Genomic DNA, 14738 nt, shown 5'->3' with positions numbered 1-14738 from the left:
TGGTCATAAGTCCATGAGGTCCAGGCATAGGTATCTGTGACAGCTTGAGACCTATAACCCTAGAAACTTTTAAATCCTTGTTTCTCATTAGATCCTCGCATCTATTCTGAGAAATTTTTGCCAAAAATAATTGTTAGTTTTTGTCTTATCATCTTGTATTCATCTACTTTTATACAGTATTACAGTTGTTACTCCTGGACTCTTCTGCCTAATGTTCTAATATTACACCATAAATATATAATTAATTCTGTTTTTTCACTCACTTTTTTCTCTTGATTAAACTAGGACTCCATTGTTCTTCACGTCTTGTTAGAACAATTAAGTTTGGGAGCCTTCAAGAGGCCCATCTCTTCTTTGGCCATCCCCTTGACTACTGCTATAAGGTAAAAGCATGAGGTTATTAAATTGCTTTGGTGGTTGAAATGTCTCCCAAAGCTAAGCCCATCACGAAGCACTCTACTGCTTCTAAAAATGTAGTACTGTAGTTTGCTCTCTTGCAATCCAAAAAATAAGTACACTTGTAAAGGGACTGATGTCACATAGCTGCACTACAATTATAAGTTTTTCATTTGAACTAACAAAACATAAAATTCAGCTTATACTGTATTATGGGTATGAAGCTGAATAAGAAACAGCCAACCCTGTGAGAGTTAATTAGCTTGGCAGTCTGGTTAAACTATTTATTGTAACTAACTCAATAAGAAATGAAACCAACAATAATAATATGAATAATTTTTATTCAATTATATATTACTATTAATCAAAGAAAGAGTATTCCATAATATATCAAAATATAACATAACTAAAGTATGAACACAGTTTTTAACATCCATCAGATTAAAAAAAAATTATCCTCTGAGACTCAAAACTATAAATGTTAGATCATGAGAAAAAACTGGCCCACGGAGACTCAAAACTTAGGAAACAAATAGTGTATAGAGTATTTACTATCAATATGTCATTATTTTCTTTGCATAAAGAAGGTTATCCAAGTGGTCAATAAATGCAGAATGGTTTCAATGCAATTTCTGTGATGTAATATTTATTGTTAAATTATTAATTGAAAGTTACAAAAAAAGCTTTTGCATAACAATGATTATTGTAAATACTGTATCAGTTTAAAATATGAATTACATTAGCTGTGAATAACACATGTTTTGGATGAATCATTTTATATTTTAATGAGTATGGAATAATTCACTCAGGGGCAAGACATGTGGAAGGAAAATTGTTACTACTGATCTTGCGCAATAACTTAAAAGCAATGCAATCTGTCAAATGCTTACTGTACTTTTATAATCACTACGGAGCACTGAACGAACCTATATCTTAATGAACAAGTTGGTTCCAAAGTCTACTACAAATACGAACGATGGTTATAACAGACAAAAATCTATACTGGATTATCAACTGGATTACAGAATGCCAACCTGTCATTTGTCATGAAGATGTAAATCTAAAATCTCAATTCTATTCAATATTCTCTTCCGGGGTCCAATGATAAATTAGCTCCCAAGTACTTTACCCTACTAGGATAGGACCATATTCTACTATCTAATCAAATAAGAATACAAAAAGTAAGCTACTGTATATATCTACACCTTTCATTCTCTGCATTTGCAACTTAAAAAATTAATGTTGCATAACACCAGTCAATTACATAAAAATATAATTGATTAATTAAGCTACAACATACAGCTTACAAAGAAGTGTTGTAAAATGTGTAATCCATGTACAATATTTTCATAGCTCCTCTAATTTCCTGCAACCAGTGCTGATATTCCTTTGTCAAATTCTCTGAAAAGAAAGAATGAAATACAATTCCTGAAAATTAGGCGAATTACAGCAATACTGTAAAGTATCTGAAAACTGCACAAAAATTATATTTTTATAATAAAATTAAGTTTCATGTATACTTACCAAGTAATTACATAGCTATAGTTCCTAAGTCGTTTGGCAGTAGCGCCTCGATAGTTTAGTGTAGGTGACAAGCCCCACCCACTATGGGAGTATTGGAAACAACTAAGCAGACAGCCTCATCCTATTTGTGCCCTCATGTCCATGAGAAGGGAGGAGGGAGGGCTCCAATTCTGTAATTACTTGGATGGTTCCTCGTTCTTGGCTAGGAGACCTAGGGTGAAAGAGCACACTGCTTCTCCTTCTCTGGTAGTGGAGGAGCACCAGAGTTCTCGCTTCTTCAGAACCCCCAATGAGAAAAGGGCCGCAAGTTCCGAAGAGCCATCCCTGATGGCTTTGTCTGCACATGACAGAATTCCTAACCAATCCAATGTGAAGTTCTCATCAAAGTCCTTGCAGTCTTCAATTTTCTTGGCAAGGGCTCCGACAGTCAAGTCTAGGAAACTGAAGACCTTGAACACATTGAGGAGGTTCTTAACCAGGTGGTCCAGCTCTGGTGACGAGAACATTATCCTCACCGGAGCGAAGGCCAAGCAACAGGAAGAGTTGATGAGGCAAGAGAAGTCCCCTTGGGAGGAGGCAGCGACTCCCAAGGAAGGAGCCTTTCGGGAGGAAGGGCGAAAGAAGCCTTACCTTGCTCTCTCTTAGCAGAAAGCCAGTCTCTGATTTCTTTGAGCACCTTCTTAGGCGATGAGGAAAGAACCATCTTGGGGAGCCTGGAGTTATCCTCTGGGAGGCTCCTCATCAGGAAGGTCAATGCAGGTGAGACCAGGGCAGCTGGAGTGAAAAAAGAGGGAAAGCTCACCAACAGGTAACAAAGAAGAGCTGCATATGCTCAGGGAGGAGCAGGGTCTTGGGTAAACTCCTTTTCTTCTTTTGAAGAGATCGGAGACAAGGACAAATCATGAGCAGTCTTGGAGGACGAGCTTTCTTGAGTAAGCTCATAAGTTCAAATAACAGTTGCCTGATGGGCACCAAAGAAGGCTCATCTTGATCCAAAGCGGGTGCTTGGCGCTCAGGAGCAATAGACAGGTGATGAAGAGATGGCGCAGGGCACTTGGCTGATGGTGCGGCGCGCTTGGGAGCTGGCACTGGGTGTTCGTGAGCTGGTGCCAAGTGCTCAAGAGCTGGCGCCGGGTGCTCAGGGTGAGACAAGCGCTTCAATGAGGACGATGGATGTCTGAGATGGTCCTTTGGGAGCTTGTAAGCCAAAGGAGGTCACTCAACAGATGCACATTCAGGAGAGAATGTCTCCGGACTATCCCTTGGGTAAGTGGGCAAAAACAGAGGGATCCACATCGTAGCTACAGGAAGGCTGTGGACTGTGAGGCATCTCCCTGTACCGTTTAATGGGCAGCGGAGAAGAGCAGCCAACGTCGACTGCATGCCTCTTCAATGGCCGGGACAAATCAAGAAAGAGCTTGCAGCACCTGCTATTAGAATGGGAATCTTCCGAACTTGACGACAAATGACGCACATCCGGGGAGACGCCTTTCCAACAGCCGTCTGTTGAAACCTGGGTTCATGCAACAGGCTCAACTGAGGGGCAACTACCCATGGGCAAACCCCACCAGCCTCCTTTGGATGCCCGGTATGTCTACTACCAGGTTTATGGGAGAGGGACAGGGACCTTTGTCTAGAAGAGCCGGCGGAACCAGCAGCCACCTCTTCCACTTAAACTGCACCATCAGTAGACACTTTATGATCACTAGACACTTTTTCTTGAAACACTTTGTCCATTAAGACTCTCAGGGACATCCCTAACTCAGGCACAGTATGCACCACCGGGTTTATTTTCTTATCGAACCTGGATTCAAGGTTGGCAATGGCATCAGGGTCAGAAGCAAAGGAGCAAAGCTTAGGGGTAGAATCTAGGCTAACAGAAGCTCTACTGTCAGCCCTAGAGGCCACCTTTCTCTTCCCATTCCTTTCAAGCTCATTAAGGTGGGTTTCAAGAACCTTCCACTTTCTCTCATCCCAATCCTTACACTCATCACAAGTATTCTCCTTAGTACATACCTGCACACTACATTTACTGCAAATAGTATATGAACCATAAGATGACTTAGCCAGTCTAGTTTTACAACCCTCACTACAATAGCGGAAACTAAATGCACTCGAATCAGACATATCTAAGGTAAAAATGTTCACAAAAGCCTATAAAAGCTTGAAGGCTACACAAAAGCGACAATACTTCACCAAATTCCAGCAAGAATAACCAAAACCCAATGAAATAAACTGCAGCAAACCCATGATGTTGACTCATGAGCCAGCAGAAACAGAATGAGGTTGTCTGACAAGTTGTTTCCAGTACTACCGTAGTGGGCGGGGCTTGTCATCTACATTAAACTATCGAAGCGCTACCGCGATTTTTAAATAAAAGGCTGCCGCGCGAGTTAGAAACTACAGCTATGTAATTACTGTTCTTGATAAGTTACTTATATCCCAGAGCTACACAATGAATACATTCTAATATTTTTTACTATAACAAAAAAAGGTTCATTTAAAAAATATACAGCATTCCCTCAAAATTGTTTCCATGAAAAACACCAACATGTAAAGAAAAAATAAGTTACACTAAATTCTCCACTAATCACCAATGAACATAATTTTTTTTTTAAATATTTAGAAAAATTTTACAAACTTGACAAAATCAAATGGCCCTTTGAAATAAATTGTTACCTACCAACATTAGCATTTAAACCTTACTTTTTCCACTTACAAATCTCTTGTCAATGCTGCTGCTGCAGTCATTCATTAGAGTCATAAGGAAATATCTGTGGCACTAAGCTTCTTACAAAAATGTTCCATGTGTTGAAGCCTTGAATGTACACCACTCCCTGTGGCTCCATCCAACCCAAACAAGTATGCAGTGAGTTGATGCCCTTGCCTGTTGTGATTGTAATGTAAATAAATTATGTCATTCAATACAAAAATCACATTCCTTATGCAATGCCCATACAGCCAAGGTTATTCATGTTTTATTTACCTCTAATCATTCTATCGACAAAATTTTTTCTTTTGGGTTTTCTGACCACTCTTTCGTAATTATCTCCTATAACATATATTATCCACTACAGCCTTCAGACCATTTTCAAATTTTTTCAACTTCCTTTTTTTCTCCATTTCTCTGAGCATTTCAAATGAGTAAATTAGCCTTTTTTTCCTTGGGGTGATAAATATTTTGGTTCCTGAAACACCAGGTTAGCAGCAGAACCCCCTGCTGCTGGAATCATATCTCTGGTGACAAAAGTTTTTCCCTCAGTTCCTTGGCTATCTGGCCAGTGAAGTTGGTGCAGTCAACTTTATGCCTCTCTGGCTGCAACCTATGCCTTTTACAAGTCTACTATGAATTCTAGCGTTTCTTTGCACTGACAGACGAAACTCTCCTCTAATATGAGGACATTGATTACTGTACTGTATACTGATTTAGTCTCTTACTCAAAGAAAACTTCTGAGATTAAGCATATAAAATCACTGAAAAACTTTGCAAATCCAGCCCCCATTGCCACTGTGTCCCAACTGATCTACAACATTTACTGCTGGTAAATAAACCATTCTCTGCAGCTCTCATATCTCATAGTTTCTCTCAATGATTCCTGTACCCCTGATCCCAATATCTAGACCTTGCAGCCCTTTCTAATAATTTTGGCAAGAAATCAGGCCAAAGTTATAACACAACAAATTGCCTTAAGGATTCAGTCAAAACATACTGGTTCCTATACCATCACCTATTCTTCATTCTTTTTATTCCTTAGAAATATTCAATTGTTCGGTTCATACTAAAATGTAGACATCAAGAATGCCTCTAACAACATCTTGATGAAGTTCTGGTCAGCTTCTGTGATTGCAACAGCAGGTGCTTTATAAGAGGGCTGCCCTCATTCATAGTGTATAGTACCAGTTGTGCTGTCAAGTGCACCTGAAACCTTGTATTAGGACAACACAAAGAGAGTTGGAACAATGTACTGATAGACTAGAAGCCCTTGAGCTTAACGCTGATGTTAAGACCAAGAGCCATCCCTAATAGTCCAGTTAAGCAAGCAAGCCATATGCTGTTCACCTCTCTTGGCTAATACTGCAAAAGGCAAAATCTGGCTTCCTCTTCAAGTGGTTCAAGACATTTCCTAAAAGTCATCTCAACCTGGATATCAAAGTCACCAGGATCCACATGAGAGCATAGGATCTTAAAATCTGATCCTTTCATTTGAAAATGCCCTTACTTCAATCAAAAGTAGCTAAGAAGGATAAGTGGGCAACAACACATTAGAAAAGTAATGGATAACAATTTATATGGATTGAAACAATATTTTTAGGAAAGCACATGTATGAAATAATAAATATCTTGGTAAACAACCATATTAATCCCTTAGAAAGTCAAAACATACAGGTATCATTATAAAGTATATACTATACCTTGAAATTATTTGCTCTCCAGGAATATAAAAGGGATTGCATACAACATTTGTATACATGTTGTGAAGTCGTCTGAACATCTGAAAAAAATAAAATTGTTTGATGATTTGTCTTGAAAAATATCTCAGCAGCTTTAGAGGATCTACAACTCAAAAACATTGTCAGTGTTCAGTAACATACAATACAGTTTTATTTGTTCTGATTATGTCAAAAGCATACCATCCAAACTCAGAAAAGAAACATTAAATTGCACCACCTACAGTGACAGAGCATCTGAAAACACAGAGGTGTTTTCAGATACTCATAATCATTTTAATGCAGAGAAAAAGTCAGTTAGTGTGAATGAGAGAAGAAAACTCCATGCAAAATGTTAAACTGTAGTTAAGAAACAGGAAAACTGTTTCATTACAACACCATTACAATATCATTAACCATTCAGAGCAAACTATTGTGCATACCTGATCTTATATGAAAACCATAATTAAAAAGTATCATGCTGATTTTGTAAGATCAAAAGAGCATGAAACAGAATACCATGATGGAGCTTACAACCCAAAGAATGTACCAATCTTTGCACAAATAGATAATGATATACCTGCACTGTAATTACAGGAGAAGAGAATGGGCCTTTTAGGCAATGGAATGTTCACCCAGTATAGTCTAGTCTGAGGTTTAACCAAATGTAATTGTAGAACTCAGAGCTTTCCTAATCTGTGTCTTATAGTGTAAGTAGAATACGTAACTTATGAAGTTTGTTTCATATATGGACACACAATTGTTACAATTTATGGTAGTATTGTACTAAAAGATTTGACTGCCAAACTTCATTTCTAATTAAAATAATAATGAATTTATTTCAACATCACAAAGTGACATTAACAATACAAGTAAGCCTGAGTAGTAAACACAAAGTGGCTTTAACAATACGAGTAAGCACAAGTAATTATGGATATAAAATCTGAAAAAATAGAACATAAGAACAGCAGACACAATACTATTAAGTTATGCCAATTAAAAAAGTTAAAGTAAATAACAAAGTTTTGGTAACAGGCATGAGATTTTGGATCTCATAACTGATAATAGAATAAATTTTTAAATTTAACCAAATGTAGTAACTACAATACATGATCATAATCTAAAATAGCAAAAGTACGACTTACCATTCTTATTTCATTATCTCGCAAAGTTGTGTTCCCTGCATCAGTTATGATGACAAACTTTATTCTTGTGTTTGTTGTGTATCCATAGCTAATAAGTCTCATTAAGGAAAACTTTGACAATGTCCTTCACAAAATAAAACACTAAGAATGCTGCTATGAACATGACCTTGAATATCAAAGAATGCTTGTAACATGATCTTATACCAGTAATTTATAACATTCAATCATCTGCATATACTTGACACACACACACAAATCATTGAGTGTACTATCCTTTCATCATAATTAAACCTAGATTTAGGAAGAGTACAACACTCACTTTACTGGAGACAACATTCACCATTCTGACTAACAGGAGACCCTAAAAGTTAGTCACTTTTTAAAAATATTCAACAGTACCTAGGGTCTTACTACCTGGGACACACAAGCCTCAGGGTGGGCACTCACATCTGACCATGTCATTTGATGTGATTGGAGTCGGTGGAGCCTCCACAAATTGACTGCTAACTCACGTGATTGTTTGGCTGGAACAAATTAATCAGTCTTAAATTAGCAGCAGAGCCATTATGGCATGGCTGAGTCAATCAGAAATGATTACATAGCCTTACATTCTTGGCTCCTCTGTTTTTGTATCTCTCTTTCTCATCAAAACTTGCAAGCAAAATGCCTGACTGTAAACAATATGTTTAAGAAACTCAGTTTCATCTATGGAGGTAATTTATGTGAAACATCAAACTGGAACAAAAATTAATCTAACTTGACAAAGTATTAACCTGAGTCATCGCCCCTGCAGAGCAGCATTAAAAGCACATTACTCAATGTGTCAGATTAGATAAAGTATTAATGGTTTCATTATTTTTCCTTGTATCCATATTGTGAGGTTGAATGGTGGAATATAGCAAATGATTTTCAAACACAGCAATTTCCAAACTGTGTTAGTTCAGTTGATTGGAAACATGTAGCTATCATCCCTCTAAGTAATTCAAGTTCACATTATTAAATTATAAAGAGCATCATAGCGTGGTTCTTTTGACAATGGTTAATGCAAAATGAAAATTCATAATGGCTGAAATTGGGTCAAACAAGAGAAAATCAGATAGGGAGTTATATAGAAAACTAAATTTGGTGAAAAACAAAAAAAGAACCCTGCATTTTCCCAAAGATCTCTGTCCCTCTTTATAAAATTATCCATTACCATATGTCTTCACTGGTGATGAAGCATTTTCCCTTAGAGAGAATTTCATAAAATCATTCAATCAAAGAATACTTAATAAGTAAAAATGCATTTTTAATAAGAAGCTTTGTCCAGTCCAAAGGATAGTAGAAACAACATTTGAATACTTTATGCCATATTAAGAAATCTGTAACAGAAGAAAATCCCATGAATATGAAATTAGACAACCTAGACAACAAAGTGATAGCTTGCTGTGTTTTGCATATTTTTTATGGGATATCAAGAACAACACTGTTAGCTTTGACACAGGATGTGGCTGACAACGATGATTTTTCATTAATCTTGATCAGATGTCCAACATATGATCTACTAATTAATTTGTATGTACTGTATATATACTGTAATACAATAGAATATAGAATTTAGGCCAATTAACAGTAAAAAGGATTGAACGTATAACAGGAAGAAAACCTTGCAGTTGTACTATGAATCAATTGTTAGGAGAGGGTGGAAAGTAAGATGGAAGGAAAGAGGATATGAACAGAGATGCAGTAAAAGGAATGAAGGGGTTGCAGTTAGGGGCCGAAGGGACTCTGCAAAGAACCTTAAGTAATGCCTATGGGGTAATATATATATACTATAAAAGGCCAGGAAAATTGGGATGTTTTTCACATTCTGCTAAAAATCTTTATGTACATAACTTTTGCAGCAAAGAATTGTGAGTGGGTCAAGTTTTATAAAATACCTGTCTAATGGTCTTTTGGAGAGTTAACTGTCCATTCATATCTCATTAGCTGATTCTACTGATCTTCCTGACAGCTGGCCTTGATCACAACAAACCTGACAGAAAAACTACTCCATTCACATTCAAACATGCTGAAACCCTGCTCGCTCCAGAGGGTATAACACTTACATGATAAACAGCATTACTATAATAAAACATGACAAAAGATATACATCTAAAATGTGCAATAACTTTAACAAGTGACACACTGTCCTCCATCTAAATTTAACTGGATAAGATTAGATCCTCTAAAGTTCAATATTTTGATAAATGGTCACAACTAAGTGTAAAATAGACGAAAGTTTTTATTATAATATAAACATGTAGTGTTCCTGAAGAAAATTATGTTTCACAGTACAGTAGTGTACAATATCTGCAGTAAAAGAAAAATTCTAAACTGAACAGGAAACCCAGTACTGTTTATGGTACCTAAGAGCTCTGGAGTGATATACTGTAGATATAAACAAAACAGTTCCTATAGTATACACAGCTCTTAAGTTTGGTCACTACAATACATTAACAGCAGTGTTTAAGAAAGAAAAAAGGATACACTTTATACTCCTCAGAGGCATACAAAAGCCCAAGATAGAGCTCTCTTGTGTCTGGAGTCTTGCTGACTGCAGCAACCTTCTCCTGTATAACATCTAAGGCAGTGTGGGCTAGGTAATGTAAGTGCAACTCTTCTCGTCCACTACCAACCCAAACATAAAGGGGACTATTCTGTGAAAAATAAGTTCATTTAGGTTAATAACAAATAATAATCATTACAGAAGGCAACAACTCTGAATAAAAAATCAAGTGTGCCTGCCATGAAATATGAGTTTTACTAATCAACCACATTCAATATTATTCCACTGAAAACAACATAAAACCTTGATTAAATTTTAGATGCTTCTAAAAATTCTTTGGAAACCTACCTTTCCAGGCTATAAAATAATACAATTTTTCTTATCATTTTAATTTCCCAAAGATATATAACCCTTTAGTCCAGGGTTTCTCAAACGGTGCACCGTGGAAAATAGCCAGGTGATCTCCAAGATAACGGAAGATTTAATTCACGTAGTATGTTTATATTTTGAAACTGTTTGATTTTCATATATTTTAGATATAAAGTATGTGGTTTCTAAGTCTGAGTCAAGTCTTCTCCACTTAACTTTTTAAACTGGAAGGTAAATTCCTTAATGGCTTAATCTTTACGAAGTAATTGATAATCCTTTCCCTTTTCCTTTCCTTGGGGATTTAAATCGGTCATTACTGACCTCTCTCAAAAAAAAAAATAGATATAATTCTCTATAATTTCATATCCTGCTAATCTTCTTTTGAAATGTTACTTGAAAATAACAACTGATATAGGTAATTTTTTTTCCTAAGCCTACTTAATCCAGGTTAATGACTTCGCCATATGATAAATGAAAAGGACAAAGTTAATACCAAATTCAGTTGGTAATAGAATTAAGTAGGACTAAACCAAAATGCATTATTCCAAGTTAAAAACATATAATCCAGGTTAATAACTTCACCATATGGTGAATGACAAATCAAAGGGGGTTTATAATTTGGGACAATGACTTTGTGGGACCTATGCATGCAAGGTCTTCTGCGACTGTGGTCAGTCAGTAGAGTAGACACCCAAGTGCCACTATATTACTTTTCAAGTTCCTTATAATTCATGGGTTTTTTCTTATATATTTAAGAAAATAAGCCACCCACACAATGAACAGATTTTTAAACAAGAGATGTACCAGTGAAGAACTTGATTCTAATAATGAAACTATTTCAAGTGACATGAAGCATCCAGCAAAGAAAAATAAGACCTGCAAAAGACGGGTTAGTAGTGGCTGCCTCCCTTTGCCCAGGAGAAGATTGCTCTCCCTCTGACCAAATGGAAGAAGCCCTTGAGCAATCGTGATCAGCCTCCACCCTCCCCCATAACCACTTGTTGCCAAAGCAACAGGGGAACGCAGAGGAGTGACCTCTCCCCTAGAAGAGGTAGCAACAACAGGGAGTTGCATGGGAAGAGACAGGGAGATACCCAGTGTCCTTGGAGGAGAATACCCCTCGAGGACAGATGGGCAGCCCTCCTGGATTTCTCCTAACCAGCAAACCACATCCACTGGTCTGGAGACCAATTACGACACTCCACACAAGTACCAGTAATGGAGTACACACGTTTGCAACATCTAGTGCAAACGGTGTGTGGGTCAACATCAATGGATAAAAGGAAACAATTGCAATGTCACTTCCCTGCACCTGGGAACAGACTTAGATGATTCTTGGGTCTGTATTGCAAGGACCAAGAAAACAAGAACAGATATATCAATATGTCAATACTGTATAGCAAAGCACAACACAACAGGAAAAAACCAAGACGAAGTGTAAATAACAGCTGGCAAACATCGGGCAGAGGAGGGCGAAGAAATGCATCCGCTCTGAACGTAGGCTATGAGGCAAGTGAAGGGAGGAGGTGAGGGTACTCCTCGCCCCTCCCACCAGTAGTTCAACTACCGAACAACCTTGTTGTGTAGAATAGCCTGCTCCAGCTCGTGCTGAAGGTAATTCCTAGGTAAATCAGAGCTGCTGCTAAATGCTGTTGTACAGCCATTAGCCAGCAGAAAAAAATTGAATCTTTTTGCTAGTTGTTCCTCTCTTACCCTGAAAGTGGGCAGGGTTAGTCACCTAGCTAAACAAAATAGTGCAACCTGCAAATTTCAAAATTTTTAGCTGCCGAGCAAGTGAAACTAGTACCAATGTAATTACTTGGTAAGTTACTTATATAAAGGTCTTATTTTTGCAACATACCAAAACCTCAGTAACCATGAAAACTGACCAGTCCTTGCCCCAGTTTTATTAATCAATTTGCAGTTTATTATAATTCTCCTTCACTTAGAATTCCTCTCTGTCTATTGAAGTAGATTCCTTACCTAACAGGTATTCCAGCAATCCTGTTTTTTGCTTTGTGAACTTAAGATGGTTATAGCTCTTTGCTCTTTCTTTCTATTTCTAGCTCAGGCCCCTCTGCACAAACTTCATTGGTATATTTTTGTTTAATGCCTTGGGAAAGGTAATGTGTTGCAGCTTTTCCATCAGCATATCTTCCTATTGGTGATCCAGGCGATGCACTGCCCTAGACTATGTTGAGATCCCATCCCCATGCATGTTCCTCAGCCAAAAATGCATAAAGAGAAGTTCACAAGTTATTTGGTCAAGTTTGTTAACCTGAACTGGAATCCTGCAATATAACTAATACTCAAACCAGCACCTCTGACCAACAGCCTATGGAATACTTATCAGAGGACAGGGCAATACTGCAGAACAGAGTAGTTGAACACAAGTCATTTTGCTATGCATGATTCAAGACTGGGAGGTCCAGTGGGGGCAAAGCTACCCTAGCCAGATTGGGAAATAATGCCCTGAGATAGGTTAGGTTAAAGGAAAGTTAGGCTAGATGCACCCCTGTTAAAATATGTCTTTGATCTGCTTTTAAGCAAGAAACGACCCATGGAAATAAAACACGCGATTCTTTTGCTCTTTTATAAGAAGAGGGAGAGGGGAAACAAAAATCAATCGTCAACCCCAACAATAAAGGTTAAAAATGCATACTTTAATACAAGGTAAGGGATTTTTACCAAAAGTTCTCCTATAACACTGCACATACATAATAGGAAAAGTATAATCAGTTCTGAGGTTCGACAAAAAGAATAATGGTAAATTCTTGATAAGCAGCCAAATACTACAGAAAAAGTCAATTTCCAAGGTAATACCCGACGCAGAGCTAATCCTTAGTTCTACCCCAGGTAGGTGAAGCAGTCAGAAAAAATATGTAACTCACTCGTTTAGCCTGAAACTAGCAAAAAATTAAAGGAAACACTGAATATGCTTGTAAAGCAAAGATTCCCTGACACCAGTTAAGATGAGGGAACACTGATTGCTATATTTTAGTATTAGCTCCGCACGAACTGTATGGAACGGTTCCACGAATACAAGAGACGTTCAGGAGCCATATGTCCAAGAAGCGAATGGCTTAAGAAATCTATTACATAAGGAACCATACTAACCTAACATACCCTACCTAACCTAACCTAGTAAGCCGTGTTACTTATCCAGGAGGCGGAGTCCCGTGGACCCCCAGTGAAGGAAACTCCACTTTTTACCAGAAGTTTCCCTAAAACACTGTGCATGCGTGACAGCAAAGGTATAATAATTTCTGAGGTTAATTACAGTCGACCAACAAAAATCACAGCAAATTCTTGATAAGCAACCAAAATAGGCTACTGTAGAAAAAGTGAATTTCCAAGGTAAAACCTGACGCGGAGCTAATACTTAGTTGTACCCTATGGTTTTTTTTATGTAAGGCCTAGAACCTACTTCCACAGTCTACCTAGATTAGCAAGGTTAGAGTAGTCTAGGGCCCTTGGACAACCGATACAGGATGATAGGCTGTGCCTCTGGGAAACCAACTCTCATTAATTTTTATAACACATGACAGTCTCTTCTGAATCAATGTACCTTCTCATTGCTCTGTACACTATTACCTCTTTTCCGATGACAGATACGCAGACAGCCATAGTCTCCAGTATACAAATATATATCTATATTTTATATTTTTCAACGAGGGTGGCGCTACTCAGTACAGTAGAATATGACAATCACTGCAAAGTGTAGTAGTGCTGAGGATCGCAAACGTTGTAACGGCGTCCAGAATCTGTATATATTTTTCAAATGGTTTATTTAACTCGGTTTATATGATGTCTAATTGATATTTATATCAGTTTCAAATTTCTTGAGATTTGGTTTGGTTCCGCAGCAACGGTTCAGTATCTGAAAGATCAAATGACTGTGTCGAAAAAATGTACAGTAGCCTATATAGCATTGCAGTGCTGCATTAGTTGATTGAAAACTGATGATAACTTATTGGTGTAGAACAACGGGAAAATAGATTAATACAGTAGTGGCTGTTGTTGATTGAAATAAAAAAAAATAATAAACAGCATATGGATCAAGTCCTAGAGGCCATGGACTAGCAAAACAACTCTGAATAGAATGTCCGTGGGTGAAAAAAAAAACCGAAAGGGGAAAGGAAAACAACAAACGAATTAATGGGCTTAACAAACAATTTGAAATTTAAATACAAAAACGACAACACACTAATCTACAATGTGAAAAGTCCACCAAATGGAAACAAGAAAATAAACAGTATGATCAATATGTAAACTTAATACATTGTGACTAATTTCTTTAAAAACACAAAGAACATATCTTTAGTAAAGTTAAAAAGCAATCTAACTAA

The 14738-nt window shown here is 37.3% G+C and overlaps 1 protein-coding gene across 1 annotated transcript; it reads right to left on the bottom strand.

Annotated features, from left to right (window-relative positions):
- Positions 1-717: 717 nt before the first annotated feature.
- LOC136829349 (trafficking protein particle complex subunit 2-like protein) lies at positions 718-14146 on the bottom strand. The gene is made up of 5 exons (XM_067087762.1): positions 13984-14146; positions 10002-10171; positions 7494-7581; positions 6334-6413; positions 718-1797 (listed from the first exon to the last, which is right to left on the bottom strand). Exons 1-5 carry the CDS (start codon positions 14014-14016, stop codon positions 1755-1757), a joined length of 414 nt encoding a protein of 137 aa, XP_066943863.1. The 5' UTR covers positions 14017-14146; the 3' UTR covers positions 718-1754.
- Between the last annotated feature and the right edge of the window lie 592 nt (positions 14147-14738).

Source organism: Macrobrachium rosenbergii, chromosome 44, assembly GCF_040412425.1.
Source record: "Macrobrachium rosenbergii isolate ZJJX-2024 chromosome 44, ASM4041242v1, whole genome shotgun sequence".
NCBI classification, from domain to species: domain Eukaryota; kingdom Metazoa; phylum Arthropoda; class Malacostraca; order Decapoda; family Palaemonidae; genus Macrobrachium; species Macrobrachium rosenbergii.
This window is presented reverse-complemented; position numbering and strand designations above follow the sequence as displayed.

What these genes read in the sequence shown, in the direction of transcription:
- LOC136829349 (XM_067087762.1), bottom strand. Translation starts at nt 14,016, where the DNA reads ATGGCTGTCTGCGTATCTGTCATCGGAAAAGAG. An exon ending in TATCTGTCATCGGAAAAGAG is followed by an intron (nt 10,172 to 13,983) that starts GTAATAGTGTAC and finishes TATTTTTCACAG; the next exon opens with AATAGTCCCCTTTATGTTTG. An exon ending in GGAGAGCAAATAATTTCAAG is followed by an intron (nt 1,798 to 6,333) that starts GTATAGTATATA and finishes CTTTCTTTTCAG; the next exon opens with AGAATTTGACAAAGGAATAT.